This window comes from Nyctibius grandis, chromosome 4 (genome assembly GCF_013368605.1).
Source record: "Nyctibius grandis isolate bNycGra1 chromosome 4, bNycGra1.pri, whole genome shotgun sequence".
Taxonomy (NCBI): domain Eukaryota; kingdom Metazoa; phylum Chordata; class Aves; order Nyctibiiformes; family Nyctibiidae; genus Nyctibius; species Nyctibius grandis.
This window is the reverse complement of record NC_090661.1, coordinates 69,692,197-69,719,999: the sequence shown is the minus strand read 5'-3', so window position 1 is coordinate 69,719,999 and position 27,803 is coordinate 69,692,197. Positions and strand designations below refer to the sequence as shown.

Below are 27,803 nucleotides of genomic sequence, written 5' to 3'. Positions count from 1 at the left end.
AACCCTGCCACGTCCGCAGTTGTTAATTGCACTGGAGTCTAAGGGTGCAGCAGGACCCTCCCAACAGCGACTGCGTATGGAACAGGGCTTTGGGGGAGGCACCAGGCTGAGCCTTACCCCCCAAAGGTGCCCTCGCATCAGAAACAGGGCTCAGGTACAGCTTAGTATGGCAGGCGTCTCTTACAGAAGTAATTCATGAGGTAAGTAAGCTCAGGACAGAACAGCTTAAAGATGAATAATTTTACAACTTCAAGAAGACAGGAAATAACATGAAATTATACAAAAATAAAACCCTTTCAGGTTGTAGTCAGAATATGCAACATTGGATACAGCAGGTATAACCAGCAAACACCCCGCTACTAACACACAGCAGCACTTACAGTGCGTAACAACTGTGCCATAAAACGTTACAAGACATTTTAATAAGTTCCACTACAAAATACTACAGGTATTCATCCACTCAGAACACAGCTCAAGGGTATATTCCAGATATCCTCTGTGGGTTTTTTTGTTAATATAATTTACACATTTTGAATTCCAAGTCACTCTTCATTTTTCCTCAGAGGGAGAAAGGGGAGAAAACACAATAAGGTCAGTGAATGCTTCAGCTGCTGCAAACCTCTGGGCTTTGCTCTTGACTGGTGTGAAGGGAAGCTCAGCATCCAGCATGGGCTGTGGGAGAAACCAGAGTGTGAAGTGTCTGAGGAACAATTATCTGCAAAACGCACTGCAATGGCACACGAAATAAGCTAACAGCAAATTCCCCTTTCTCTAATGACATCTGTATACACACCAGACCAGCAGCAGCTACTGTCGGGCAACCGCTGATGTGTGTTGGGTGCCTGCCTACTTCAGAGGCCACTTAAACATCAACTAAAACAAAACTAGTAGAAAATGCTTTTGAGAGGGGAACAGGAGACACGTGCAGTTCTCTTGCCTCTCATTCAGCACTGTGGACTCATCGCAGCTTTAGAATAAGGAAAGCACAGATTTACGTTAGTAAATATTTACAAGGAAATCCACAAGAAACAGAATTTAAAGGATCAATCTGGTAAGAATCAGACATTCTTCTGTTACAAATGTCTTGATTCATCCTACACTCATCACATGCAATAAGGAATACCAGAGTGAGCCCGAGCAGGGAGACAGGACTCGTAGCTTGTGTTTAGAGTAAGTTATATGAATGGGCTTGATAACATCTTAGAGAGTTTAATTTTCTTCCTGCAGTAACTGATTCTGTAGGAAAGGTTAACAGTACTGTAACATGCAGATAGTCTTAGTCCAATAAACCTGAAGGTCAACTTACCACATCAAAAGGATTTCTGCCAATGGATGTCAAATCACTGCACGAAACATCTGAATAACAAGAATATTTAATTTTATTTTTTTTAAGTTAGTCTGATGCTGCCAAAGCTGAAAAAACAGTATCGTTTTCTGCACTTACTGAAACAGAAAACCCCCAAACCCTAAACTGTCTGTATTTAATTCTACTTCAAGCCTTTCGTATTAGCTTTCTCCTTCACATACCACACGGAAACCATATAGAAAAATCTGAGGGGCATTGTTTGCTCGTGCCCAATGCTTGTGTAAGTCGTACTCGCTAAAGGAGGTTTTGCTGACTGCATACCTAGATTAACCAAGCTACAGTGACAGTGATTTCAAAGAGTGATATTTAGACTATCACAAAACTTCAGAATAACCATAAGGCCCCAGCAACACCACACAAACTATACTAAGCAGCTTTAAGATATGCACCTGTTTGATGTATTTTTGGTTCTCCAGACTGAGCAGAGTTAGTCTCTGGGCAGGTCTCCTTCTCCGGACTGCACATGACAATATCTTGTCCTTGTTCTGCAGCAGATAGTTCCATCTCTTTCATGCCATCCATTACTTTTAATTCACTGCCAGAATTTTCCAGCATCTGAAAAACAGCAGTTTTCACTGTTCCTAGCCCTCTGAGAGGCAAAGATGTCTGTAGCAGCTACATCTGCTTCCCAGAGAGCCAAAAGGAAAGCACCAGTGAAATCAGGTGACATGAGGCAGCACTAATGACACGAGGAAGCTTTCTCATTTTCTGTTTTGTCTGCAATAAAAGGCAGTTTGTCAGCTTTTGATACTGAAGGCACAAAGATGAAAAGGTAGCCAGGACATTCATGGGATGTGAGTTTACAGAAACCAGCATGTCCCTGTTATGTAAAACCAAGTCCATACATCTAATCTACATGTTTCAGGGACAATTTCAGGAGAGACAGGGTTTTAACTCCAGACACTGTACAAAGGACAGGCAGGACAAGGCTCACAGCTTAACACTGCGATCCATTCCACATGTACTATTTCCCAAACACCCTTGTAAGCTCGGTAACGTCTTAGAGAGTATAAAGGAAGTTCTTCCACATGAAAGAAGATTTTGAACTTCAAGCACCAAAAACATTCTGAGGATGTTCTCTAATGAGACTTTACCTCAAGAAAAACCTATCAGCACAGAATCACACAGAATCACAGAATGGTTAAGGGTCGGAAGAGACCTCTGGAGACCATCCAGTCCAACCCCCTGCCACAGCAGGGTCACCCAGAGCATATTGCATGAGGTCGTGTCCAGGTGGGTTTTGAATATCTCCAGAGAAGGAGACTCCCCACCCTCCCGGGGCAGCCTGTGCCAGTGCTCTGGCACACTCAAAGTAAAGAAGTTCCTCCTCATATTCAGATGGAACTTCCCATGTTTCAGCTTGTGCCCGTTGCCCCTTGTCCTGTCACTGGGCACCACTGAGAAGAGTCTGGTCCCCTCCTCTTGACACCCACCCCTGAGGTATTTGTAAGTGTTGATAAGATCCCCCTCAGTCTTCTCTTCTCCAAGCTGAACAGACACAGCAATACTGAAAGTTAAAGCTTACCAGAGTTTTCCCCAGAGCGACATCACCAAGAAGCAATTTCTCATTTGACAGGGAAAGGACGAAGTAAAAGGCATAAGAACAAATTAATAACCAAGATTATTATTTTTTTTAGATATATATTATATATATGGCGGTGGGAAGGGGAAGGGAAACGACTGCTGTAGTCATGCACAGATCCACGCAGTAACAAATAAAATTAAGATAGTCCCTTTCCAATGAAAGGTACTAAAGGATGATTTACTGCAAAGCACTGGCCTTCACAGAGTAGCACAATATCACCTAAACTATGGAGGCTGCATTCCTGTTTTAAGGCTACTCACACATAGGCATGTCACCAAGTCCTCAAACACTTCAGGGCATGGATTTCTGAACTCTGATACTTGTATTAGTAACACTGCTCTTGCTAAACCTTTAAACAATGTAACAGCCCAAAGCTCTGCTATGGCAGCATGAGGACCCAGAGGGCTAAATACTACTGTTGCCTTTAGTCATGGTCCCCAAATGCAAAAGCATTTAAAAAAAAAATTCACACCAGAAAACAGGTAGTGGACTTCAAGGAACATTGATTGCCCAAGCAACAAGTGTCATCATGTAGCAGCCAATAAAAGATAGCTCCCAAAGAGCTAGACAAGGTCCCCAAACTGCAGCAGTCCCTACCTAAGTCCATACTGAGAAGCAAAAAGCACCAGCATGAGGAATACAGAAGATATCTAAACGAGGATTTGATCAGAAATCCAAGTGTCTGGGGCTAATAAAAATAAATATTTTTTTTTGCTAATAAAATATTTAAAGCACGTACATGAGCTATGCATGACTTACCTTCGTTCCTTCTGCTGTGCCAGCAACAGGACAGTGTTGTGCAACTACGGAAATGCTGAAAGAGAAACCAAAATGTTTTCATTCTTCTCAATCATCTCCATCAATCACCTTCAATTATCTTTTGACTTAGCCAACTGATCACAGAATCAACCAGGCTGGAAGAGACCTCTGGGATCATCGAGTCCAACCATTGCCCTGACACCACCATGGCAACTAGACCATGGCACTAAGTGCCATGTCCAGGCTTTTCTTAAACACCTCCAGAGATGGTGACTCCACCACCTCCTTGGGCAGCCCCTTCCAATGTCTAATGACCCTTTCTGAGAAGAAATGCTTCCTAATGTCCAACCTGAACCTCCCCTGGCAAAGCTTGAGGCTGTCCCCTCTTGTCCTTTCGCTAGCTGTCTGGGAGAAGAGGCCGGTTCCCACTCCACTACAACCTCCCTTCAGGTAGTTCAGATCTTACAATCTGTTCTGCAGTTCTGCTTGCTTGTTTGGCACTGGTCAGCTATATCAAATTTTCTGGGCAAAAAATCAACTTCTACCCCAGCAGTGAAATTACATTTGGGCAAAGATCTTAATATTTACTTGAGGGAAGGAAAAGATACAAGGACTTTGCAACCTTTATCACTGCCAAACTGGAAGGTAACATTTAATGGGTATTAATATTAATTCTTTCAGTTAAAACTATAAAATTATTTGTACAACATTAATTAAAAGCTGCCTTAACATGTCTACCTTTGTTCAAGAAAAGCATCAGGGAGCTTTTCCAGTGGAGAAGTTTTTCCAGTGGGAAATTGATGCATTTTCAAATTTTGTGCTGAGTGGAAGTCTTTGAGCACTGGTGGTGTTTGTTTTGCAGTTGTATCCTCAGGGTTACAAAGCACAGAAGGAATGCTCTGAAGCAAAGCTCTGCTGGATGATGTTGGAGTTGCCAGTTTTTCAGTGGCCCGCTGGGAAGATCGGCAAGGTGTCTTTGAAAGTGAGCCTGGAAAAGCGTGTTTAATGGTTCATTACTACAGCAGTTTTCAGCAGATGAAATTAACTGGTTGGTTGGATTCTAGCTAGGAACACTATTGTTTTCTGCTTGCTGAATTGTCTTATACCAATATTACATTGAAATCTTAGGTAGACTGCAAGGAGAAACTGAAAAAAGGTGACAAGAGTAGGTCAAGAAGTTACAAAACTACCTTAACTCCAGCTAAGCAATTTAGTAATGACTATCCCTTCACAAAGAACCTGAAATAATGAGACTTACTGTTCTTATAAAAAGTCCATCTGGTGAAGATGTCATTAATTTCCACCTTTTACATTAGATAATTTTAATAGAATTAAAAAGACACAGATTCAGATCTGATTCTTATAACAGATTCTCTGCTAGAGCTTGCTTAAACCCAGTGTTACTCAAAGCTTTTCAGGAGGTCTCCTCTACTATCAAGAAGCATATGAAAAAAATTGCTAGTCTTGTGATGAGGAAAGAGATGTACACAAAAAAATAAACTGGGAAATTGAAAGCCAACCTGTGAATTAGAAATGGGAAGAGTCAAGGATTACTGAAAATACTGGCTCCACATAGTCTGCAATAAGATAGATACTGAAAATAAAGTTATATTTTGAGCACCTGCTCAAAAAAACCTATTAAACAGCTTTTATAGCAGACCAGAATTATGTTACAATCTTGTTGAACATGAATACAGATTGCAGGTATACTTTATTTGCAGCTTTGAAGACAGCACTGCAAGAGATTTAGTTAAAAAAAATCCAATTCCTGTCTTACAAGTAGAGGGCATTAGCCTGCGCTGACTTTGATGAACAGGTTCGTCAGCGAAGTCTGAGAACACGCAGATTAAAACTCGATTGTTAAAAAACACGTGCTGAAAAAAACGTGAACCAGCTGCTTTTAGCTCTCTAAGCAGAGATTTCATATTGCCATAATCACTCAAATCAGTGCATTCATGTAGAACAGTTCACTTCGTATCCCTGATGTAATTAACTACTAGTTGAATTATTGTGTCCAGTACTGGAGTTGTATCCAGTATAAACAGCAAAATTCCTCTCCCCAATGAGACGGGTTAAACTCTTTTCAGTACTTTCAGGTCACAGAAATCATAATGAAGCTTCACCCACCTGGAAAGGTTTTCGCAGGGCTTTCAATTCTGAAAAATCCTGCTTCGAAAACCACTTTTTCTACTTCTGGTACCTTCTCCTGTGGACAATCACCAGCTCCATCATGCTTCATTTTATCCCTCATAGCTGCTTTTACAGCAGCAAGCCGGTTTCGGGCAGCAGCTCTTCCAGCTGCTCCCAGCTCTGGTTTAGACACTCCATTTGGAATAGTCTTTTTCTGAAATGGTAAGAAAGTCTAGGTCACATCTGGAAGCCTCAGACAGAAGCAATTGCACATGAACATCTACGCAGCTGCTGGCCACACATAGAGACAGCAACAGGCACACTGGAGACAAGGCCTTAGTTCATCTCCAGAATCTCTTGGACCACCATTCAGCTATTAAGTTAGTTTGTGATGACAATATTAAGGATTTTTCATATTGAGTCTGCAGTTCAGAAATACTCAGTACGACATATTTATAACAATGCCAGTTAACATTTTTGAAAACGGTGGGATACAGGGACTCCTGCTGGCAAGAAGATAAAGTAACCGCAGGACAGACACCAGTCAGCCAGTGAAACCACAGAATCACAGAATCAATCAGGTTGGAAGAGCCCTCTGGGATCATCGAGTCCAACCATTGCCCTGACACCACCATGGCAACTAGACCAGGGCACTAAGTGCCATGTCCAGGCTTTTCTTAAACACATCCAGAGATGGTGACTCCACCACCTCCCTGGGCAGCCCCTTCCAATGGCTAATGACCCTTGCTGAGAAGAAATGCTTCCTAATGTCCAACCTGAACCTCCCCTGGTGAAGCTTGAGGCTGTGTCCTCTTGTCCTATCGCTGGTTGCCTGGGAGAAGAGGCCGACTCCCACTGCGCTACAACCTCCCTTCAAATCTCTCCTGGCATTCGATTTTTCAAACGAAGTTTTGTGTCTTGTACCATCTGTAGGGTTCTGACATTTATCAGAATGATCAGATAGATGTATTGTCCCTGAGACATTTATCAGAATGATCAGGTAGATGATCTGCTCGGCCGAGCAGCACAGTTGCAAAGCCAGGTTGAAAGGCTTCAAGCTGAAGTAGAAAGGCTTAGGAGCATTCGAGAGGCTGAAATGGAGATAGACTGGTGGAGCCAGGCTCTGCCTTCCCTGCAACAAAAATGGGAGCACCTGCCGGAGAGCTCCCAGGATCGAGGGACCCCTGTACTCTGCCCCTCTCAGGTGGAAAACAATAACCTAGAGGAGAGGAGTGAGTGGAGGCAAGTCTATGGCCGTGGCAAAAGGCGAGTGCCCTCCTTGCCTACCTTGCCTCCACAGGTGCCTCTGAGCAATAGATATGAAGCCCTAGTGGAATACAGCCAGTCCAATGGGGATGTGGTGGAGAGGCAACCTATATCAGAGGTCCCACCACAGTCAGAAAAACCTGACAGGCGTATAGCTACCTCCTCCACAAGGAAGAAGAGAAGTTTTAGTGGTTGGAGACTTCTTCCTAAAGGGATCTGAGGGCCCAATATGCAGAGCTGACCCCCATCACAGGGAGGTCTGCAGCCTGCCTGGAGCCCGAATCAGGGATATCACCAGGAAACTCCCCAACCTGGTGAAGGCCACAGACTACTACCCCCTGCTGATCTTCCAGACAGGTGGGGAAGAAGCTGCATCCCGTAGTCTGAGGGGGATGAAGAAAGACTACAAGGCCCTTGGACGGTTGGTGAAAGAGTCTGGGGCACAAGTTGTTTTCTCCTCCCTCCTTCCATTTTCAGGTGATGACGTGGGATGGAATAGTAGGATTCTCTCTATTAATGCCTGGCTACGAGACCGGTGCTACAGGCAGGGCTTTGGGTTCTTTGATAATGGCTGGTTTTATAAGACACCAGGCGTGACAGTGATACATGGGAAAGGTTTATGTCGTAGGGGCAAAAGGGTTCTGGGACAGGAATTAGCAGGGCTCATTTGGAGAGCTTTAAACTAGATTCGAAGGGGGATGGGGTAGTAGCTGGGCTTGCACCACTGGGGCAACGCTCTAGTGTTGAGGTAGACCAGGAGGCCTCCCATCCCCCTGGGGTGAAATCGGTGTGCTCAGCTCGCTCCCTGAAATGCCTGTACACCAATGCACGCAGCATGGGGAATAAACAGGAGGAGTTGGAAATCCGTGTTCGGTCGGGGGGCTATGATTTAGTGGCAATCACAGAGACTTGGTGGGACGCCTCGCATGACTGGAATGTGGTCATGGATGGCTATGTCCTCTTCAGGAAAGACAGGCCACTAAGGAGAGGTGGTGGAGTTGCTCTTTATGTGAGCGAGCAGCTAGAATGTTTTGAGTTCTGTCCAGGTGCGGATCAGGAGCGAGTTGAGAGTTTGTGGGTGCGAATTAAGGGGCAGGCTGGCAGGGGTGATACTGTTGTGGGTGTCTATTACAGGCCACCGGATCAGGATGAGGAGGGTGATGAGGCCTTCTACAGGCAGCTGAGAGCAGTCTCTCAATTACAGGGCCTGGTTGTCATGGGGGATTTCAGCTACCCTGATATTTGCTGGGAGGCCTACTCAGCCAGCCATCCCCAGTCCAGGAGGTTCCTCCAGTGCATTGATGATAACTCTCTGATGCAGATGGTGGATGAGCCAACTAGGAGAGGAGCGCTGCTGGATCTTATCCTCACTAAGAAGGAGGGTCTGGTTGAAGCGGTGAAGGTTGAGGGCAGCCTTGGTTGTAGTGACCATGAGATGGTAGAGTTCAGGATCTCACGTGGCAGGAACAGAATAGCTAGCAGAATCGCAACCCTGGACTTCAGGAGGGCCAACTTTGGCCTTTTCAAGCAATTGCTAGGGGAAATCCCATGGGACAGGGTACTAGAAGGTAAGGGGGCCCAAGATAGTTGGTTAGCGTTCAAGGACTGCTTCTTCTGAGCCCAAGATCAGAGCATCCCAACAGGTAGGAAGTCAAGGAAGGGTACCAGGAGACCTGCATGGTTGAACAGGGAACTGCTGGGCAAACTCAAGTGGAAGAAGAGGGTGTACAGATCGTGGAAGGAGGGGCTGGCCACTTGGGAGGAATATAAGTCTGTTGTCAGAGGATGTAGGGAGGCAACTAGGAAAGCTAAGGCCTCCTTGGAATTAAACCTTGCAAGAGAGGTCAAGGACAACAGAAAGGGCTTCTTCAAATACATTGCAGGTAAAGCCAACACTAGAGGCAATGTAGGCCCACTGATGAATGAGGTGGGGGCCCTGGAGACAGAGGATAAAAAGAAGGCGGAGTTACTGAATGCCTTCTTTGCCTCTGTCTATACTGCTGGAGGCTGTCCTGAGGAGCCCCGGACCCCTGAGGCCCCAGAAGAAGTCAGGATAGAGGAGGAATCTGTCTTGGTTGATGAGGGCTGGGTTAGGGACCAATTAAGCAATCTGGACGTCCATAAATCCATGGGCCCTGATGGGATGCACCCGCGGGTGCTGAGGGAGCTGGCGGAAGTCATTGCTAGGCCACTCTCCATCATCTTTGCTAAGTCGTGGGCAACGGGAGAGGTGCCTGAGGACTGGAGGAAAGCGAATGTCACTCCAGTCTTCAAAAAGGGCAAGAAGGAGGACCCCGGGTAACTATAGACCGGTCAGCCTCACCTCCATCCCTGGAAAGGTGATGGAACAACTTGTTCTTGGTGCTGTCTCTAGGCCCATCAAGGACAGGGGGATCATTAGGGGCACTCAGCATGGCTTCACCAAGGGGAAGTCATGCTTAACCAACTTGATAGCCTTTTATGAGGATGTAACCCGGTGGATAGATGATGGTAAAGCTGTGGATGTGGTCTATCTCGATTTCAGTAAAGTGTTTGACATGGTCTCCCACAGCATCCTCGCAGCTAAACTGAGGAAGTGTGGTCTGGATGATCGGGTAGTGAGGTGGATTGTGAACTGGCTGAAGGAAAGAAGCCAGAGAGTGGTGGTCAATGGGACAGAGTCCAGTCGGAGGCCTGTGTCTAGCGGAATCCCTCAAGGGTCGGTACTGGGACCAGTACTATTCAATATATTCATTAATGACTTGGATGAGGGAATAGAGTGCACTGTCAGCAAGTTCGCTGTTGACACCAAACTGGGAGGAGTGGCTGACACAACGGCAGGCTGCGCAGCCATTCAAAGAGACCTGGACAGGCTGGAGAGTTGGGCGGGGAGAAATTTAATGAAATATAACAAGGGCAAGTGTAGAGTCCTGCATCTGGGCAAGAACAACCCCATGTACCAGTACAAGTTGGGGACAGACCTGTTGGAGAGCAGCGCAGGGGAAAGGGACCTGAGGGTCCTAGTGGACAGCAGGATGACCATGAGCCAGCAGTGTGCCCTTGTGGCCAAGAAGGCCAATGGCATCCTGGGGTGTATTAGAAGGGGTGTGGTTAGCAGGTCGAGAGAGGTTCTCCTCCCCCTCTACTCTGCCCTGCTGAGGCTGCATCTGGAATATTGTGTCCAGTTCTGGGCCCCTCAGTTCAAGAAGGACAGGGAACTGCTAGAGAGAGTCCAGTGCAGAGCCACAACGAGGATTTAAGGGGTGGAACACCTCCCTTATGAGGAGAGGCTGAGGGAGCTGGGTCTCTTTAGCTTGGAGGAGACTGAGGGGTGACCTCATTAATGTTTATAATTATGTAAAGGGCAAGTGTCATGAGGATGGAGCCAGGCTCTTCTCAGTGACATCCCTTAACAGGACAAGGGGCAATGGGTGCAAGCTGGAACACAGGAGGTTCCACATAAATATGAGGAAAAACTTCTTTACAGTGAGGGTGACCGAACACTGGCACAGGCTGCCCAGAGAGGTTGTGGAGTCTCCTTCTCTGGAGACATTCAAAACCCGCCTGGATGCATTCCTGTGTGATATGGTCTAGGCAATCCTGCTCCGGCAGGGGGATTGGACTAGATGATCTTTCGAGGTCCCTTCCAATCCCTGACATTCTGTGATTCTGTGATTTACAAGCAGCTCACACATGCCCTCCAGTTTCCTGTGCTTGGAGTTTCTTACCGACCTTCAAATCGTTTTTATGATTAGCTGAACAGTCTCAAGGAACTGGATGGAGTTTGGGCAACGTGAATATGACTTGATGTTCAATCATTAGAAGCAGTTATGTATTCCAAACCAAAGAGTAGATAAAACAACTTACATTAAAGCTTACTTTGCAATAAGCAATAACTTATTTTGGATAGTGTCAGGTCCATTTACGCTTAGAGAACCAGTAGTTTAATGCTACCCATGGTGCTGTCTTAATGGGACACCATTATAATTTAGCACTCACTCACAGCTCAAAACTGGCAGACACTGCCAAATTCCTGTGTGGTTTCCTCTTCAGTTAAGTCAGTGCCAATGCCAGTGTTCCAGAGAAAGTGTTCTACATCTGAAGGGTAAATCGCTATTCTAAATTGAACTGACTTGCCTTACGAGCAAAGAGTCCAACGACTCCAAAAGAGTCATTGTTAATTCATAGTTCTAATCTTCCTAGCCAAAAGAGGCAACTAGCATTACAAACACCAACTAATACAAGTGCACTTGAGAGATGCAAGGGAGAAGGGTGCATCTTAAGAGGGATTTCACTGAATTTTTAAACACTGACATCTAAAGAAGCCAGATGAGTAGGGCTTTAGAAGGAACTTTCATTTAAGAAGAGTATTCATTACTGCAATAGCATTTAATTAGTTATTTTAGATAACTCAACACACTTGCATCTTAGGCGACAGGCTTTAGGGTTCTTCATACCTTGACAATTGCTTTGCTTGGGACATCAAGTGGTTGCCAGTCATTGTCTTGAAGCTTCTTCAGATTATCAAATTTTTTATTCACATCTTCTATCTATTGGAAATCCCAGAAAAGTCCGGGTTTAGTTTGCAAGACTTCTCAGATTCACAATAGAACAGTGTTTCATAACATCAGACAACAAATATTTATGTATTTAAGTACTTTTGCTTTAAATACATATGCAAATTAAACCACCAACCGATACTAAGTATTAGATGTTCTCATACAGTTGACATGAAGGTTAGGCTAACATACACAAGCTTCAGGTTAGGTGACACAACTGGTCTCATTTCTGTAGTTCAAACATCAGTAGGGGAAGTACAGAATCGTTCAGTAAGATCTAACATTTAAAATGAAGAAGCTGGTTTACAACCTGTTCTCCTACTGAACTTAAGCCCTTTGACAACGGTTGCACTCAAGGAATGCAAAAGAACACATTGCATAATAGCCTTTATCCAAACTAGCAAAACAAAAAAAACCCCAAAAATAAAATAAATAGCCTTTATCCAAACAAGAGTCTTCCATTATGTAGGAAACACACCATGCAAGCTTGTTTGCTCTTTTAAACTGCTGGCCTGAACAGCTTCATGATGTAGTCTGTGCTTGTTCGTAGGGACATAGTCAGTAATTCTGTTACTCCAAGTTTATCTAAGGGAAAAGGTGGGGATGCTCAGGAGGAATTTGAGCTGCTCCCAGATACACAGTAAGCCTAGGTAAACCCTGTTTTTCAAGTTACTGGTTCTATCAAAGTTGCCCTCAAATATATCTGATGTATAAGCAGGTCAAACCCTTATGTCTTCTGAAGGGAATTAAAGACCTACAGCTAGGACCTTAACAATAAATCCATTTTTGCATTTGGTTTAACTAGTTACAAGTTCCTTTGTTGAATGCTGATTTACAAATACTGTCGAGAGCCATTTTGATAATTTAGATTATATTTCATTCTGAAGCATCAACAGAGAAAAAGGAATGAAGGTTTTCTACCACCTAAGCTCACCCCTAAATAAGGTTATTGTCATTTCTGCATTATTCTCATACTGAAGCATGGAACCCCTACTTTTCAGGTGAGTTCCAGGAATTTTCCAAAAGCTCCCAGCTTTTGGTCCAGGTAGACATCATGCCTGCATCCTCACGCCAAATCAGAATAAGACGTGACTACACGCCTTTATTCCAGAGAAAAACATGATACACAGGCCACAAGAAGGCACAACAGATGAACTGGTCCATGAATTATTAATCGCAGTATACCAGCTGGTAGTATTCACCATCAGAAAGTGTTAAATAAGGACCTGCATTTTTTTATATACAAAAAAAACAGAATCTGAATACTCAAACAAAAAGTTTCAATCCATTGTTCATAAATAACTCCATCAACTTTGTTCTAGTAGGTTAACATGTAAGTACATACCTGAAAATGAACCATATCCCAAAATCCATCTAAGTCTGTACACGTTGTTTCTTTTTCACCTCGTTTAAATTCACAATTATCCACCAGTCCTTCAAACTGCTTAAACCTTTCTGCTATGAGCAGTCTTGTCTGACCAACTGTGGTGCGAATAAGATCTTTAGCTGATAGAAACAAGAAAACAATAAAGAAAGTATAACTTGGAATAATCCATCATTTCAGAATTAATTTAAATAAGCATTTGAAGAGTCTGGAATTTGTTTATTGTTTGAACTACATTCATCTATTGCAGACCTGCAATACAATTCAGATGGAGCACACCTATCCATTGAACTGCTCTAAACTTGCTTCTTTCAAAAAAAATGTTACTAGTCATCTTAATTTTCCCAGATAACGACATTTATTCTACATTAAAACCTAATTTTATTTTAAAAAATCGGCTTGGTTAAAGTTCATACATTTAAAGACACTTAAAACTGACAACAGAAAAACTATTTTGATATGCACTTTGTTCACTTTAGTGTCAACCGCTATTATGTCAAGTACTACGCATAAGTCTTGGCATTAGGACATAAAACATGTCTTTTTGTCTTGAGGCAGATCCAACTCTAAACTTTATCTAATACAACTTTTACTAAGTGCTGTAGACAGTGCTATTTTGCAAATATATTCAGATACATGTACTTCCCTCTGTCCCCTTTAGTTACCATAACACTCCTTCTAGTGCCTGTTACAGTTTAGTCTTACCATCCTCTGGAATGTCCAGCTCACATTTTCCATCCCACTGGAGGCACTGAGACATCAGCCTCTCTGTCTCAGACCGGAGAATGTTTCTAAAAATAAAGGGAAAGTGAAAAAATAAGTTTTTGGAAAATTTTCTAACTGCTTTTAATGATTATTATCCTTTTACTTTCAGGGAAGACACACTGTCTTTGAGCAAAAGCCATTAGACTGTTTTAGTTTGCTGACTGGCTGAGATGCAATTTCCTTTCTACTGCTTTCAAGCTTGTGTTCCTTAGGGCAAGGTGTTAAGTCTCCTGAATTTTATATTGTTTACTTGCACTAACAATACAAAAGGGAAGACAGGAATGTGTGCCTACTCAGGCCACTGCTGACAGACACCAGCCACCATAAGCTAATCTTTATAAGATGTCTCATTACTCGTGTTAAGAGCGTCCGAACAGACACCGGGGAAGTGAAACAACTGAACACCAACCTGAAATAGGGCACATCATGCTCTTGCTCTCTTAAATCATCTGACTTCATTTCAAGCACTGTTACATCTGTAGAGACAGGAATTGTTTCCTTTGATGTCTCAATGGAAGTTTTCTCATCTGATTTGCTTGCTGAAAAATATGAAAGGCATTTGTTCAGAATCTGGTGAAAACTAAAAACATTAGAACAAGAAGTTAAGTGTGAACTTCCTACCTTTTTCTCCTTTCAAACTTGTAGGGGTTTGCTGTTCTTGAATGCCTTTACCAGCAGGTGTAACTTGACTTTCTAAATTAGGCTCTTGTGCCTTATTTTCACTGGATTTTTCAATTATATTACTGGAAACAAACAAAAAGTACATTTAGAGTTAAGACACATTAAGAAACTGACATCAAGTACATCCAGATACACAAAACCACCCCATTTGGTGGGCTATCTTACATTCAACACTAGAGAACGCAAGCAATTCCTATTAAAATTAATAAATCTGTGTATAGATATATATGGCACAAGTCCCTGATGTATGGAGCTGCTTTACTTTAAAGCACAGACGGGATTTTAGATTATATCATTTTCTTTGCTGTTGTATTAAGTCCCCATTTGATTAAGCAACGATAACAACAATGATCAGGTGTTTCAACAACACAACAGTTTGTTACACAGGGAGTCTCTCTCTAGAAAGCTGATATTCTCTGTATCATCACAGAGAGGTTCACTTGCATTTTAGGCCATTAGAAGAAAGAATCTTACACGGGAGGTTTTGAAAAATCCCAGAAGGCATCAGGTGCCTTAGAAGGAGTCATGGGTGTAACTTTGTAGGTCGCTAATCCATCTAATGGCTGAAACACAAAGTTCTGAGGTGCAAAAGAGCGTGTTCTGGGTCTCCCTGGAGCAGAACTGGTTTTGTTTTCCACTGAGGTCTGTTCTTGTTGAAGTTCTACTGGCGCTGAATGTTTAGAATCAGCTGCAGAACACTTCATCCCTGGATCCAGCTGAGCATTTTTATCCACTTCATGTTTAGAAGGAATTACCTATAACAGCACAAACAGACAAAGCAAACACTACATTATCAAATCAATGAAGTATTTACTATAGGCTTGGACTGAATTATAACATGACTGTCAAAGCCACTGGGAAGGGAACAGTTTCAGGTGAGTCACTTTCTACAATAGCATACATGTACAGAAGACATGATTTATCAATAGGCCCAACTGGTTTTGACACCTGCAAATCATTCTAGCAACAGGAGTAGCACTTCACTATGCGGAATGCAGCAATCCACTGAAGGGACTAAAGTAGCAGGACATCTCACCTACCAAAACAGTAACTAAAATTAGCAAACGCTTGCTCCCATTGCTAGAAAAAAATGCTTTAAGGTGATAAGCTCCTCAAGAGCAGAATTACTGGCTCCAAACTCAACTAGACCTGTTGAATAATCACAGTTTATACACATACTCTGATCCAAAGACCGAAGAACATGCTACAATAAGCTGATAGCTGAGGAATGCAGCCCAAGACAAGTGCAGTTAGGACCACAGAATGTCATTAACAGAGGAGAAAAAGTTAATCAATAAGTTGAATCCACATTCCTATGAGATGAGTGACCAGACAGTCATACAGAACACATTTCTGAGACACCTATATTGAGATATTGTTAGCTCAAACCAGCCAAAGGAGCTTAGATTGTTTTTCAAGAAAATATGCATCTTCAATCCCCTGGAAGTCTTGTTGCACTTTACATACCCCTGCTTGGAACCTAAGCCTTGAATTCAACTTTTAACACGCTTCTTGTAATGACATGACTGAGGTTACAGCAAAAGTTTACCAACTGGCAGCACAAAGCAACCCCTGCCTTTGAAGAGGTACTTATCCAAGCGAAGATGTAAGTGCCTCTTACCTCCTGTCAGTGTTTGTGCATGACTGCACCAGTTTCAAGACAATACTAGCGTGCAGCTGCAGTTATGGAAACAGGAGTGGAGATGGCAGGCGTGAGGGAAACACGAGGTGAGTGGGAATGGTGGAGTGCAAAGAAGGAGAAAAATCATTGATCGTTCTCGCATGGGACTGTCAGAGCATGAATGCACACGCAAATTTTTTGTGAACCTGGGTTGGAGGGCTACTATGAATTCACATACTGCTGTCTCTATGTAGAGGTGGAGAAGTTTTGTTGTAGCAGTGACACTGAGAACCACAATGACTGCCTTTAATTATGATGTGTCTACCTTGCAGAGAGTAGCATTTCCAGCTTTATTTTTTTGTGGTTCAAAATCTAAGTGTATTTATTTCTTAGCTTCTGAAGTCTCGTATCATTACCTTAGCATGAAAAGGACACATTCAGAGTATGTTTCAAAAAGGAATGAACTGCACAAAAATTACAAATGCTAGATAAAACCAGCAAAGCAGGCCTTTTTTTAAACCAGTTAAAATATCAGACACGAGATATGTCAACGTAAGAATTTCTTGTCTAATTTAAATCATTGTTCAGATCTTGATTAGTAATCAAGTCATCCATATAAGCAAACTACATTTGGTCTTAATTTTAAAGATATGGCAATATAAATACATATAGCTTCTTCCCAAAATCTAGCTTATCAGTGAACTTATTACTTCTATGCTTGAACACGAGTATATTTGAGCTACAATTACACTGTTATTGGCTCTTAAATCAGTTTTACTGCTTTTCCATTTCAAATATTAAATGACCTACCTCTGTGACGTCAGGTTTGACTGCTTTCTTTTGCTTTCCTACATTTGCTGTCTTTCTCTGTGACTGGTTACCTAGAATGAGAGAAATTCACAAAAGTCAAAAAGGCATCTGATTAAGACAATCTTTCACCAAAAGACTGCCATAAAAGTCCAGTGGTTAAAGACAGGGAGAGACTGTTTTGTTTCTTGAGTGGGAGGTGACTACAAGGGCAGACACCTAATTGGAAAAGTTCATTCAAAAGAAAACCTGACCTAGGATTTAACAGCCTATTAAGAAGTGCATCATCAAGAAAGGAAAACAGATTCATCAAGTCATTAGTCTTTAGGTGTTGCCATATACTAAAAATAAAAGTCACCTTATTTCCTTAAAGACTGAAGGGATAGTGTCAAGTCAATTTGAGTTCAGATTTTTAATTTCTATATGGCATAGGATTTCTGTTGGTGAATTGAAACTGATACTAACAAAGCTGTGCTTTCAGCCTAGGGGTTAACTTCTGCCATATATAATACAAAGGACACTGCAAAACATTCTGCAGAATTTCCTGAGAATAAGAATATATATTAAATTTCCCCTGCAGTAACCATTAAGCTCCCCTACTCTAGTAAACAGACAAACGTGGACAAAGAGAAATTCCTGACCTGAAGAACACAGGCTCTCATCTCTTCCAGGAGGTATCTGTTCCTGATCACAGACTTAATAATTATCATCTGTCCTTAAACAGCAGTACACCACACTGGCAAATCTTCACCAGTTTTGGTTTTGTTCCTTCAGCTTATAATTACCATATGGATATTGATGCTCCACACTGATGGATTTTATGGGAAACTGTCCAATGTTGGTTTCAACATCTTGATTTAAATATTGCAATAAAGTTTCAGATGAGTCTAAGTGACACAGTATTTAGTCCTTTTCTTACAAGACAATTTGGCATGACTTACATGCAGTCTATCTGTTCAGAGGAGATAGTTACACAGCAGAATGCAGTGTGCTAAGACAGTTCAGAACAAGCTGATATGTATTTCAACAGCACAACAGAGTGCCTCTGATATGAGCAAGATCCTAAAGACAACAGAGCTGTCTTAGTATATCACTTGACAATGAGTCTAACAGCAGCATATAAATGTACATATGTTGTTTCCAGTGCTCACTCATCCAATACGAGATGGTATCACTTTACAGGACACTATTCCAAATATTTACACATCAGGCTTGAGCTACTCAAGCAGGACTATATTCACTGCCTCACTTACCAGTAGTAGCAGCAGTAGCAGCTGTTTTCAGCATCTGTCTAGCTGCAGAGGCAGCTGCTCTGGTGATTCTTACATTTGAGGCTGTCTGGACTGCAGTCTGCAACACTGTAAGAAATGTTAATTCCAGAGGTTTCAAAGCTTAATAAGAAACTGCATTTAAGTAATATAATTGAAAGTTTATGTTTTGTAGAAATCAGAAAAGTGCACTAGCAATTATTAGTTGCATTAGTTTGCCAGAATCAACAGGGGGGTTTTTTGTCAGTTCAGCACAAGCAGTGCTAAACATGGACAGCACAGTTCAGCCTTGGCATCAAGGCAATGCTCTGAAGGATCTTGCCTGAAGATGTTTTTGTTGTACAGTGTACCTCCAGGACCATCAAGGTACCAGTGTGCCAGATGCCACGTACAACGCTTAAGGAACCCTTCTCAATGCTCCCTGCAACCAGAGTCAACATCATCCCCATTTTATAGATGAAGCTTTCTAGAGTAATAACTTGCCATGGTTATTTGCACAGCTGGAAGCTTAACCAAACCATCTGTGTAACAAAGTGATGCCTTGGTCATTATATGAAAGTATTCTAAGGTCTGAATTTAATGTAATCTAACAAAGTATTCTTAAGATGAATTGCCCCTGAAATATTTTATAAAATATGACAAGTTCATGCACTGTATTACACATCTTAATCATTTTCGTATTTGTGTTTTAGTACTGTTTCTAATAACCTTCAAAAAGGATAGCATTCTCCTGCACAGAAAAATTTAACAGGAGCTTTTTATTTCATACCTTCCCTTTCTACATCTGCCTGAAATCTAGTAGCCCCACTTGGTTACTGTTAATGCTACTTGTATTTTTAATGTCAAGCTGCAATTCCATGGAAGCTAGAATGACAAGTTGGGAAAAAAATTACTAGATAAAGAACTATAACATTTGATTTATCCAAACATCCACTTCCCTAACTTTTTTATACTAGTGTTTAAATACATATAATGCATGTTCTTGTTTCAGCATAAAAGGAATAATCAAGTCTAATGGATGACAATTTTTCAAAAAGTAAATGTTTTAGTCGTTATATCAAACACTGATAATAGATCTTGTCAGTATTTGCCGAAGGCACTACTGAAATTTATTTAAACAAAGGTCTGCTGCTTGCTGATTTAATCAAATCAGTGATGCGAAAGTCATTTCACTCTGAATTACTGAATATCTTGCATTAACATCAATATTCCACACGACTTAGCCTTATCTACTTAAGGCATGGACATCACTGTGCCATCAGGAAGAATTTCTAAATAAAAGTACTCTACTCCCTTAAAGGTGGCAGGGCTTGTTTTTTTGTTGTTGTTGTTTTCTTAAGAAATGTATGTAATTGTCACACAGAAAGTGACAGATACAGAAGGGGCTGTTGTAAAATATGAAAATACAAGATTGTACTTATCATTTATTGAAGAAGACAATCACATTTACGCAGCTGCACTAGCGTGCATCAGAAGTTTGGGCTCCTGTCTCTGATATTATATGCTAATGTGCTTTACCACCAGGCTATCCTTTTCCAAACCTTTTTTAATGCTGAGCTACACAAGCAGTTCCATTTAGACATCACAGACAGCAGTTTATCTGCTATATATACAGAAGAAAGATTTCACTGAAAATATTTACAGCTCATACAATCAGCTATTTTCAGGCTACCCACAATACCAAGGAAAATTCATATTTTACTTATATCAGCTATTCTTCATCTTTCCAGGTGAAGTCACTTGCTCTTCTGTATGTAACAGCAGCAGCTACTACGTGCTACATTCTTCTTAGAGACAAACAGAAAGCTCTGCACAGCCCCAGATGCTAAGGCAGCTAGCAGTCATGCAATTCTGCCTACCGACCTTTTTCTTTTCCCTCTCCGAGGGTGAATAATCAGTAACCAGGATGGCATTAAGTATCCCTGCATTCTGTTTCCCCCAGCCTATAGAGGCAACAAGAAACAATACCAAGAGCCACACGCTTGATATCATCTGCCAGCTGCTGCCCTTGTCATAGTTGGTAGGAATGGCCGTCCTAAAAACTCCTTCTTGTTTTCTACACCCAAAAATGTACTGGAGATCTCTCCCAAAGATATTCTTTGCCTCCCTCCCATAATGTCACAACTACTAAGAAAAAAAAAACAAACCAGCAGCATCTTTTCAGATTCATATGTAGGGCTCATACAACTTTCATACCTTTTTCTTTTTCAGCCACTTTGTCTGTACCCATCTGTTTACGTCCTGCTTGTGTAGGGCGCACACTATGCCCATTGGCACAGACCTACAAGACAAGATAATTTTTGGTGAACTATCAGATTTCCAGAAATGAAGCAGCCTAATTTCTTGCCTCATCTTTCTATCCTAGGCTCCAGTAAAACAAATGGTCAAATCATTTGGCACAAAGGGCTTTAAAAAGTAAAGAGAAACTAAGGATAACGAAAACAGCTCTTTTTAGACATGTGTTAACATGCATTATCCAACTAATTAAGAATTAGTCAAATATTTTTCTTCATTCTTTTTCGAAGAAACAGTTTCAGTTTACTATGAAACTAGGTGTCAAACACTGCCACATCTTAGTACACAGTTTTAAAAATCAGTTTTCAGGAAAAAAAAAATATTAACTCAGTTGTCCCTTTGTAAAGTTATGACTGGAAATGCATTCAAGTTTTGTAAGGGAAGATTGCTAGATTCAAATTATAGCTTCTTTTACAGATTACTGCTTGTGAAGTTCCTCAAAAACCCCTACTTTTAAATACAAGTAATAGCATAAGGGATTGCCAAGATTCACAGTAAAAATATGCCAACACTGAAGTGATTTTTGACTGAAGAATGAATTGACTCTTTATAATCTGCATTCATGACAGACTTTCTGCATTCAAGGGAGATGCACTGGTTCTCCAAGCCAAAACCAAAGGATGTAACTTCAGTCTCACTACTGCCTGTACACATATTTGCAGTCCTTGCTGACTACCATATTTTGTATTGAAAAACTGATCCAGAAGATCTGTACCCTGTTCTCTGTTTGTACTGACCTATCACAGTCTCTGTAGTTCAGTTCAGTGTAATGCTCAAACCAGCATAATAAAGTCTATCAGCTTGATGAAAGCTTTTCTGATCTAATCTGTCATTCTCATCAAGAAAACCTCCTTAGAGACAGCACTCAACTTGTAAGCATACAACCCTGAGTTATGGTCTGAAGGATAATGTCATCCCTTTCTCTAAATTTATTTGCTGAAGTTTACATAAAAAACAAACCGTAGAGGGCTTAGATGCAGTTGGTATCACGGTTTTTTCTTCTTGGTTCTTGGCCTTTGATCGAGTAATCCTCCCAGAGAAAGCAGGAGCTGCCTGGAAACATCCCCAAGGAAACAAGAGTTAACATACTCCTTTCGCCACAGTCACTGTTAGAGTGGGCAAGAAGCCTAAGGGTGAAAAGCAACACGCCAGTGCAAAATAGGTCAAGTGCATGATTTGAAAAACTTTCAAAGTCAAGTGGACTAAATAGGAACAAGTTACTTGTTCTAAAATCATAGAATGGTTTGGGTTGGAAGGGACCTTAAATATCATCTAGTTCCATAACTTAGCTGTTTCATTTGTGGAGGAATCATTCCAGTTTTTGAACTGGGAACAGAGTCGTAAATACAAAAATCACTAGTACTATTTCCAGCTTTGTTTTCAAAAAACAAGCCAAATTCCTCCCTTATTGTTCCTTATTATAAAATAAATATTTATAAAGTATTTACAAAATAAACTCTTTATTTGGCACAACATACACATAATTTTGTATACAAATAGAAGTTTTAATATGGTGTACTACATGTAATACATTTAGATATTTAATATTACTCTGATTACCTTCTCTCTTGGCTTCACTATCACTGGATCTTCAGGCACAAGTGAAAGAAATCCAGGCGCAGTTGGTCTATATAACCCAACTTTGAACACACCCTTTTTTGCTTTCTCTCTCTGCTCTCTCAGTTTCTGAAGTTCCTTTTCTTCTTTATAGCGCTGGAGCATTTCCTTGCGTTCATTAATCCTCTTGGTGGCTGCATTTGTAGATTGTTCTGAAGCAAAGATGGCAGGCAGACATGTTATAAAATCTTGGAGATATTTTTCAGCCAACAATAAGCGAGTCAGAAAATTTCAAAAAACTTTTCACAGATAGAAGAGGAACACACCAAGTCATATAGCAGAAGGCTGTCTGGAATCTGTGCCTGCAAGTTTCAATTAAAGTCTTACAATGCAAATACACGTGATCTATTAGCTTGCTAAAAGCTTAAATTCTCTTAATTGTTTTAACCCTTCCAACTAAAAGCACGTTCAATGGTAAATTTCAACTTGCAAAAACACCTCCTCAAATCTGCACCTGAGGGATACTGTAAATTCATATCAATTTTACAGGGTACAGGCTGTTCCTCCAAGGTTACTAATATTAAAGTTAACATTTTAACTACTTATTTAATTTGTACCAGTTTCTCTATTCAAACACCTGTAACATCACTGAAGAATGAAGTTTAGGTCAGCTTTAGATACCAAAGTCTGCCTCAGGCTGAGAATAAATGAGGCAGAAGTTATATGAAAGAATAAAACCTTAAGATGATGCCAAGCTTGAATTACATGTCTCTCTGAAAAATTAGTATCTACTTAAAGTTAAAATCTATTGAAGATGATCAAGATATAAATTCCTTAAATTTCATATTCGACATGGTTACATAGGGATTGCACTCCTTCCTCCAATAATCTTCTGCTATCAACATACTGAAGGTGGAAATATGTCTAAAGAAATCTGTTAACATTTTAAAAGATTAACTTCATTGGTTAGACCATAAGCATCCAGGAAAGCCAGGGAGGCAGGATTCAGTATATATGCAGGCCCAATTTCCTGGAGGAAAGATAAGTCATCAAAAACTAGCGATTTTTGAAATAAAATCATACTATGCATTTACCCATTTATTTTTATATATATCCAATTATAATATATAATTACCCACTTCTAAGCTTACTTTAACCACATGACAGACACCAGTCATATGTTAGATGAGATTTTAGATCAGGGGTTTTCTTGAACAACAAAGCAGTCATTAAGAGACTCCCCATTGAATATGAATAGCAAAATACATTCCTCCTTTAGCTGCTGCAGACAAATCAGAGCAAAGCCTCATTCACACCTCCAGAGCAGTGAGAAGGATAAAGCTCTACTAAGACTTTATTTTCTTGATTTCCTTAACAGTTACAAGAACTGTCAGTCATTGATTTTTAATTGTTAAACATTTTCTTCAAATTAAAATGTTGACTACAATTAGGTTCCTGTGATGTTACTAAATACACTTAAAGGCATATTTAACAACTTAAAGCTTTATAGCAAGTGTTTACTTACTCTGTTTTACACTGCTGTTCTCTTGAGAGCACATTTCGCTTGCCTCATTTGGTTGAGAAATTCCCCTGTCTTTTGAGGGCTGAACGTTGACATCTGCCAACCCAAACTGTCTGCCCTTCTCAAAAAACTTGTGTCTGTTCTCCTTTTGAAGCATTGATTTTCTGCGTGCAACTTTCGTTCTGAGGGTTTCTATACTCAAATCCTTTTTGTATCGACTGGCAAACTGGGAGGTAGCAGCCATCTTGATGACCCTAGACAAAAATCATCATGATTAGGAAAAAAGCTGTCACATTTTGTTTTGCCCTTTTCATTAGTTTACGTGTCACAAACAAAGCAAGCCCTAGATTCTTCGTTTCTGTACGTGCACCAGAGAAAATGCAAATGACAATTTCAGTAACGAGTCGTCATTATTTCTCTTGATTTTATGCATTCAAGGGGCTAGTTTGTTTGTTAAGTGGTCAACAAGTCTGACACAGAATTAGTAGGGGACGCTGTGTCACTGCCAGGGATTGTCCTGCTGGTCTGTTTCCAACACAGATGTTTTTCATGTTAAGGAGACAAGCAAGTAAATGACAAGGTTGTAGGACAATACTTGGAAGCAACATTGCCACTGACCATTTAGATTATACCCTATCTGATGGCAAGGCATTTTTGTTGTGCATCAACATACTTGGCACCATTTCCCACCTGAGTTTCCAGGATGCAACTGCAATACAATAGTGTTTCTTTCCAGCAGGATTTCTCCCTACTTTTTTAACCTGTGGAAGACAATGCAAACGTCAGTTGGTCTGTACACGCTGTGCTGACAGCAATGGAAAAAGCTCCATCCCCTGCATCCCGCTGAAGCCTGTCTTGTCGAGGGTTTTCATTCTTTCTTCCTGGAGAGAAGAAAGAATTGTGTCCAGTTCTGGGCCTTGTGTCCAGTTCTGGGCCCTGCACTTCAAGAAAGATGTTGAGGTGTTGGAGCGAGTCCAGAGGAGGGCGACCAAGCTGGTGAAGGGTCTGGAGGGTCTGACCTATGAGGAACGGCTGAGGGAGCTGGGGTTGTTTAGCCTGGAGAAGAGGAGGCTCAGAGGTGACCTTATTGCAGTCTACAACTACCTGAAGGGAGGTTGTAGTGAAGTGGGAGTCAGCCTCTTCTCCCAGGCAACTAGCGATAGGACAAGAGGACACAGCCTCAAGCTTCGCCAGGGGAGGTTCAGGTTGGACATTAGGAAGCATTTCTTCTCAGCAAGGGTCATTAGCCATTGGAAGGGGCTGCCCAGGGAGGTGGTGGAGTCACCATCTCTGGAGGGGTTTAAGAAAAGTCTGGACATGGCACTTAGTGCCATGGTCTAGTTGCCATGGTGGTGTCAGGGCAACGGTTGGACTTGGTGATCCCAGAGGGCTCTTCCAACCTGGTTGATTCTGTGAGAGAGGTCAGGAGCAGTTCTTGCAATCGGTCTTACTCTGTCTGCCACCTCAACCAAGGTCTTTAGAAATCTCATCTTCCATTACTTACAGAAAACAGCTTTTCAGTAAGGAGGATGACAGAGCTAAACTACATAGACAACAGTTACTCACTGACCAATAAATTGGTCATTTACTGAGGTTCTTAATTTCAAGATAGCAAGCTTTGATCAAGCTAAAGGAATCATCAGTGAACCAAACTGAAAAGATCAACCTTGACTATGGGTGTACAGGATTCCTTAAAGTCAATCCTCCCCCTCCTCCATTTGCTACCAGTATCTCAAGCCAAAAACACCACCAGCAGCCTAACTGGAAAACCCAAATGTCAGCAGAGTATCAAAATAAACAGAGTACAGAAATAAATAACAATGTACTCTTAAACTGTATATACTTATGGAAAAAGCAAGCAAGGAGAAGTTGAGCTACCTTAAGAAGGAATACAAAGTCTATCCGATACCTTCACTGGCAACAGTGGCAGCTCCTTGTGCCCTACTTCATGGCAGTATTCATGTAGCGAGTAACTTGCACAGCACCAACAGTACCTGCACAGCAATCTGGAAATGCTTGGAATAGATACTGGAGATAACATATGAGTCAGAAATCTAAATGGGTTTATTTTGCCTTTTTTTTTCCCCAATACATTCAGTGCTACAGGAGAGCAAAGTGGTCAAGGGCAGTGTAAATGAGCAAATGGGAATAAAAAGCTAAACTCCGCTCAAACACTCAAATCAGAGACTGGATCTCTTCCACATAATCCTGGAAAAGCTGGTGCATGTCAATGCCACCTGATTTGTGAATATCTTACATTTCATCCTGCATCTTATGTTTCAACTTTCAGAAACTGATTAAAGATGTCAGTTCATTAATAATGATTACAAATGATCATACTAACTCTGCTGCAGTTCTTAGGTCATATTTGCCTTGCTTTACATGTCAGTGATTGAGGAAGGTTAATTCATGAACATCTCCAATAATCATCTTTGAACTGATCTTGTTAGTAATTCCCACAATGTAACAGAAAGCCATAAAGAAAACAGTTGGTGGGAATATATCTCTACTATCTACCTCCTATAAGATGCAGGCTTTTTGAGCCCAGTGGATGAAAATAATTCCTAAAAGCAGCAGCTAGTATCAAGTCACTACAGTCATCCTCTGTGGACTTGCAGGACAAATTCCCTGTGTCTGGGACTCCTCAAACATGCTCTTTAAGTACAGCCACAGTCCTTTCAAAGCGCATACATAATTTTTAATTCAGTGCCTTGATGGAATGTAACATAACTCATATCTACATACTATACATTGTTACCTATCCAGCAAGCCTACAGAAAGCTGCATTTGCTTTAAACACTGATAAATATTTAATGCGTTTAAAGGATATTTATGCTCTACCTTCTACTTTGAACAAGGTTTTCCTAGTTATTGTAGTATAAGTCCACTTAAGGCCTTCTTCCATGACTAAGCCTCAAGAGCAAGTGATCTACCTTTTAATAAGTAATCCTGCAGAAGAATTCATCTGAAACTTGAAGGCAGCAAATATAACATAAGCAGAGATACAGAGAGAGCTTCCCACAAAGGTATTATCAACTCACATCCCAGGTCAGCAAAAGCAATACAATAGATAACCCGTGATCTCTTTGGGCTCATTAAAAAAACTATGGCACGCTCAAGACCAAAAGCTCTTCCTCTAAACACCTCTTTAGGACAAAAATACCTGTCTCCTTTTCTTTTTAGGTTATGGTTTCTGAGTACCTTGCCCAAACAGGAGTCTAGAAGATTAACTGGAATTTAAATTGGCATAAATTCAAGTAAAGACTAGTAGCAGGAAAGGGGCAAAGGGCTGATACAAAAGAAAAGATTTGTGTCTGGCAAGCATATAGTACCAAAATTAAAGTTGAAAATTTATAGGATTCATTTTTATAAACAAACAGTGAGGGAAAAGAACCACTTTTGACCAGCGACACCACAGGAACCAAAGGAGCAATGTGGGTATGAAAAACACTTAGGTGCACAGTCCCCTGCTCCCCACCGCGGCTCCGAAGGGCCGCCACAGGTTTTTCCCCTCAACCCCTTCCCCGTCACCGCCTCGCCGCGTTTCCAGGCCAGCTCCGAGAGGAGGCACCGCTGCCAGGCCCCAGGGCGAGACCCCCGCCCCGGGGGCCGTTACAAGGCCCGTTCCCACTCCCACCAGCCCCCAAAGCCCCCCCGAGCCCCGCCGTACCTGCGCCGGCCCCCAAAGCCCCCCCGAGCCCCGCCGTACCTGCGCCAGCCCCCAAAGCCCCCCCGAGCTCCCCTCGTACCTGCGCGAGCCCCCGCCGCCACGCGCCCCTCAGCGCGCCCCGCCTCGGCTCACTTTCAAATCTCACCTGACAACGCTCATTGGCCAGTCCCGGCCCGCCCACGTGCTCTCATTGGCCCGCTCCCCGCCGACCGTTGATAGGCAGAGCCGAAATCACAGAGCGGGCTGTTTATTGGTCATCCGTGATCGCCACGCTTGATACTCATTGGCTGCGCTGAGCATTTCCTCCTCCCACACTTGCCGCTCATTGGCCGGCGGAGGGCGGGAGGCGAGGCCCGCGGGGTAGCGGCCTTCCTCTGGCGTCCTGCCCGCCGCGGGGGCGCCGCTGTAAGATGGCGGCGGGGGCTCTCTGGCCGTGAGCCGGGGTGCGGCGCGGTGCCCTCACGCCCCACGGGGCTTCGGGGGCTGGGTGAGGGGCCCGTGGGCCTCACACCGCCCTCCCAGCGCCCGGGCAGGGGTGTGTCCGTGCCGCAGTGACCTCGCCGTGCCGCCTCCTGAGGGACCGAAGCCG

The 27,803-nt window shown here is 42.1% G+C and overlaps 1 protein-coding gene across 1 annotated transcript; it reads right to left on the bottom strand.

Annotated features, from left to right (window-relative positions):
- Nucleotides 1–248: 248 nt before the first annotated feature.
- Nucleotides 249–27,323, bottom strand: DLGAP5 (DLG associated protein 5). The gene is made up of 20 exons (XM_068399236.1): nucleotides 27,294–27,323; nucleotides 24,235–24,305; nucleotides 23,548–23,798; nucleotides 22,026–22,234; nucleotides 21,426–21,518; nucleotides 20,367–20,451; nucleotides 18,156–18,260; nucleotides 16,906–16,976; nucleotides 14,949–15,229; nucleotides 14,415–14,536; nucleotides 14,203–14,332; nucleotides 13,734–13,819; nucleotides 12,990–13,150; nucleotides 11,543–11,635; nucleotides 5,838–6,054; nucleotides 4,449–4,698; nucleotides 3,711–3,765; nucleotides 1,756–1,921; nucleotides 1,307–1,356; nucleotides 249–672 (listed from the first exon to the last, which is right to left on the bottom strand). Exons 3-20 carry the CDS (start codon nucleotides 23,786–23,788, stop codon nucleotides 550–552), a joined length of 2,538 nt encoding a protein of 845 aa, XP_068255337.1. The 5' UTR covers nucleotides 23,789–23,798; nucleotides 24,235–24,305; nucleotides 27,294–27,323; the 3' UTR covers nucleotides 249–549.
- Nucleotides 27,324–27,803: the final 480 nt, after the last annotated feature.

Coding starts and splice junctions, on each gene's coding strand:
- DLGAP5 (XM_068399236.1), bottom strand. CDS start 23,788: ATGGCTGCTACCTCCCAGTTTGCCAGTCGATACAAAAAGGATTTGAGT. Junction 13,820..14,202: donor CATGATGTGCCCTATTTCAG/GTTGGTGTTCAG, acceptor CTTTATTTTTAG/AAACATTCTCCGGTCTGAGA. Junction 3,766..4,448: donor GATGCTTTTCTTGAACAAAG/GTAGACATGTTA, acceptor TTTCTCTTTCAG/CATTTCCGTAGTTGCACAAC.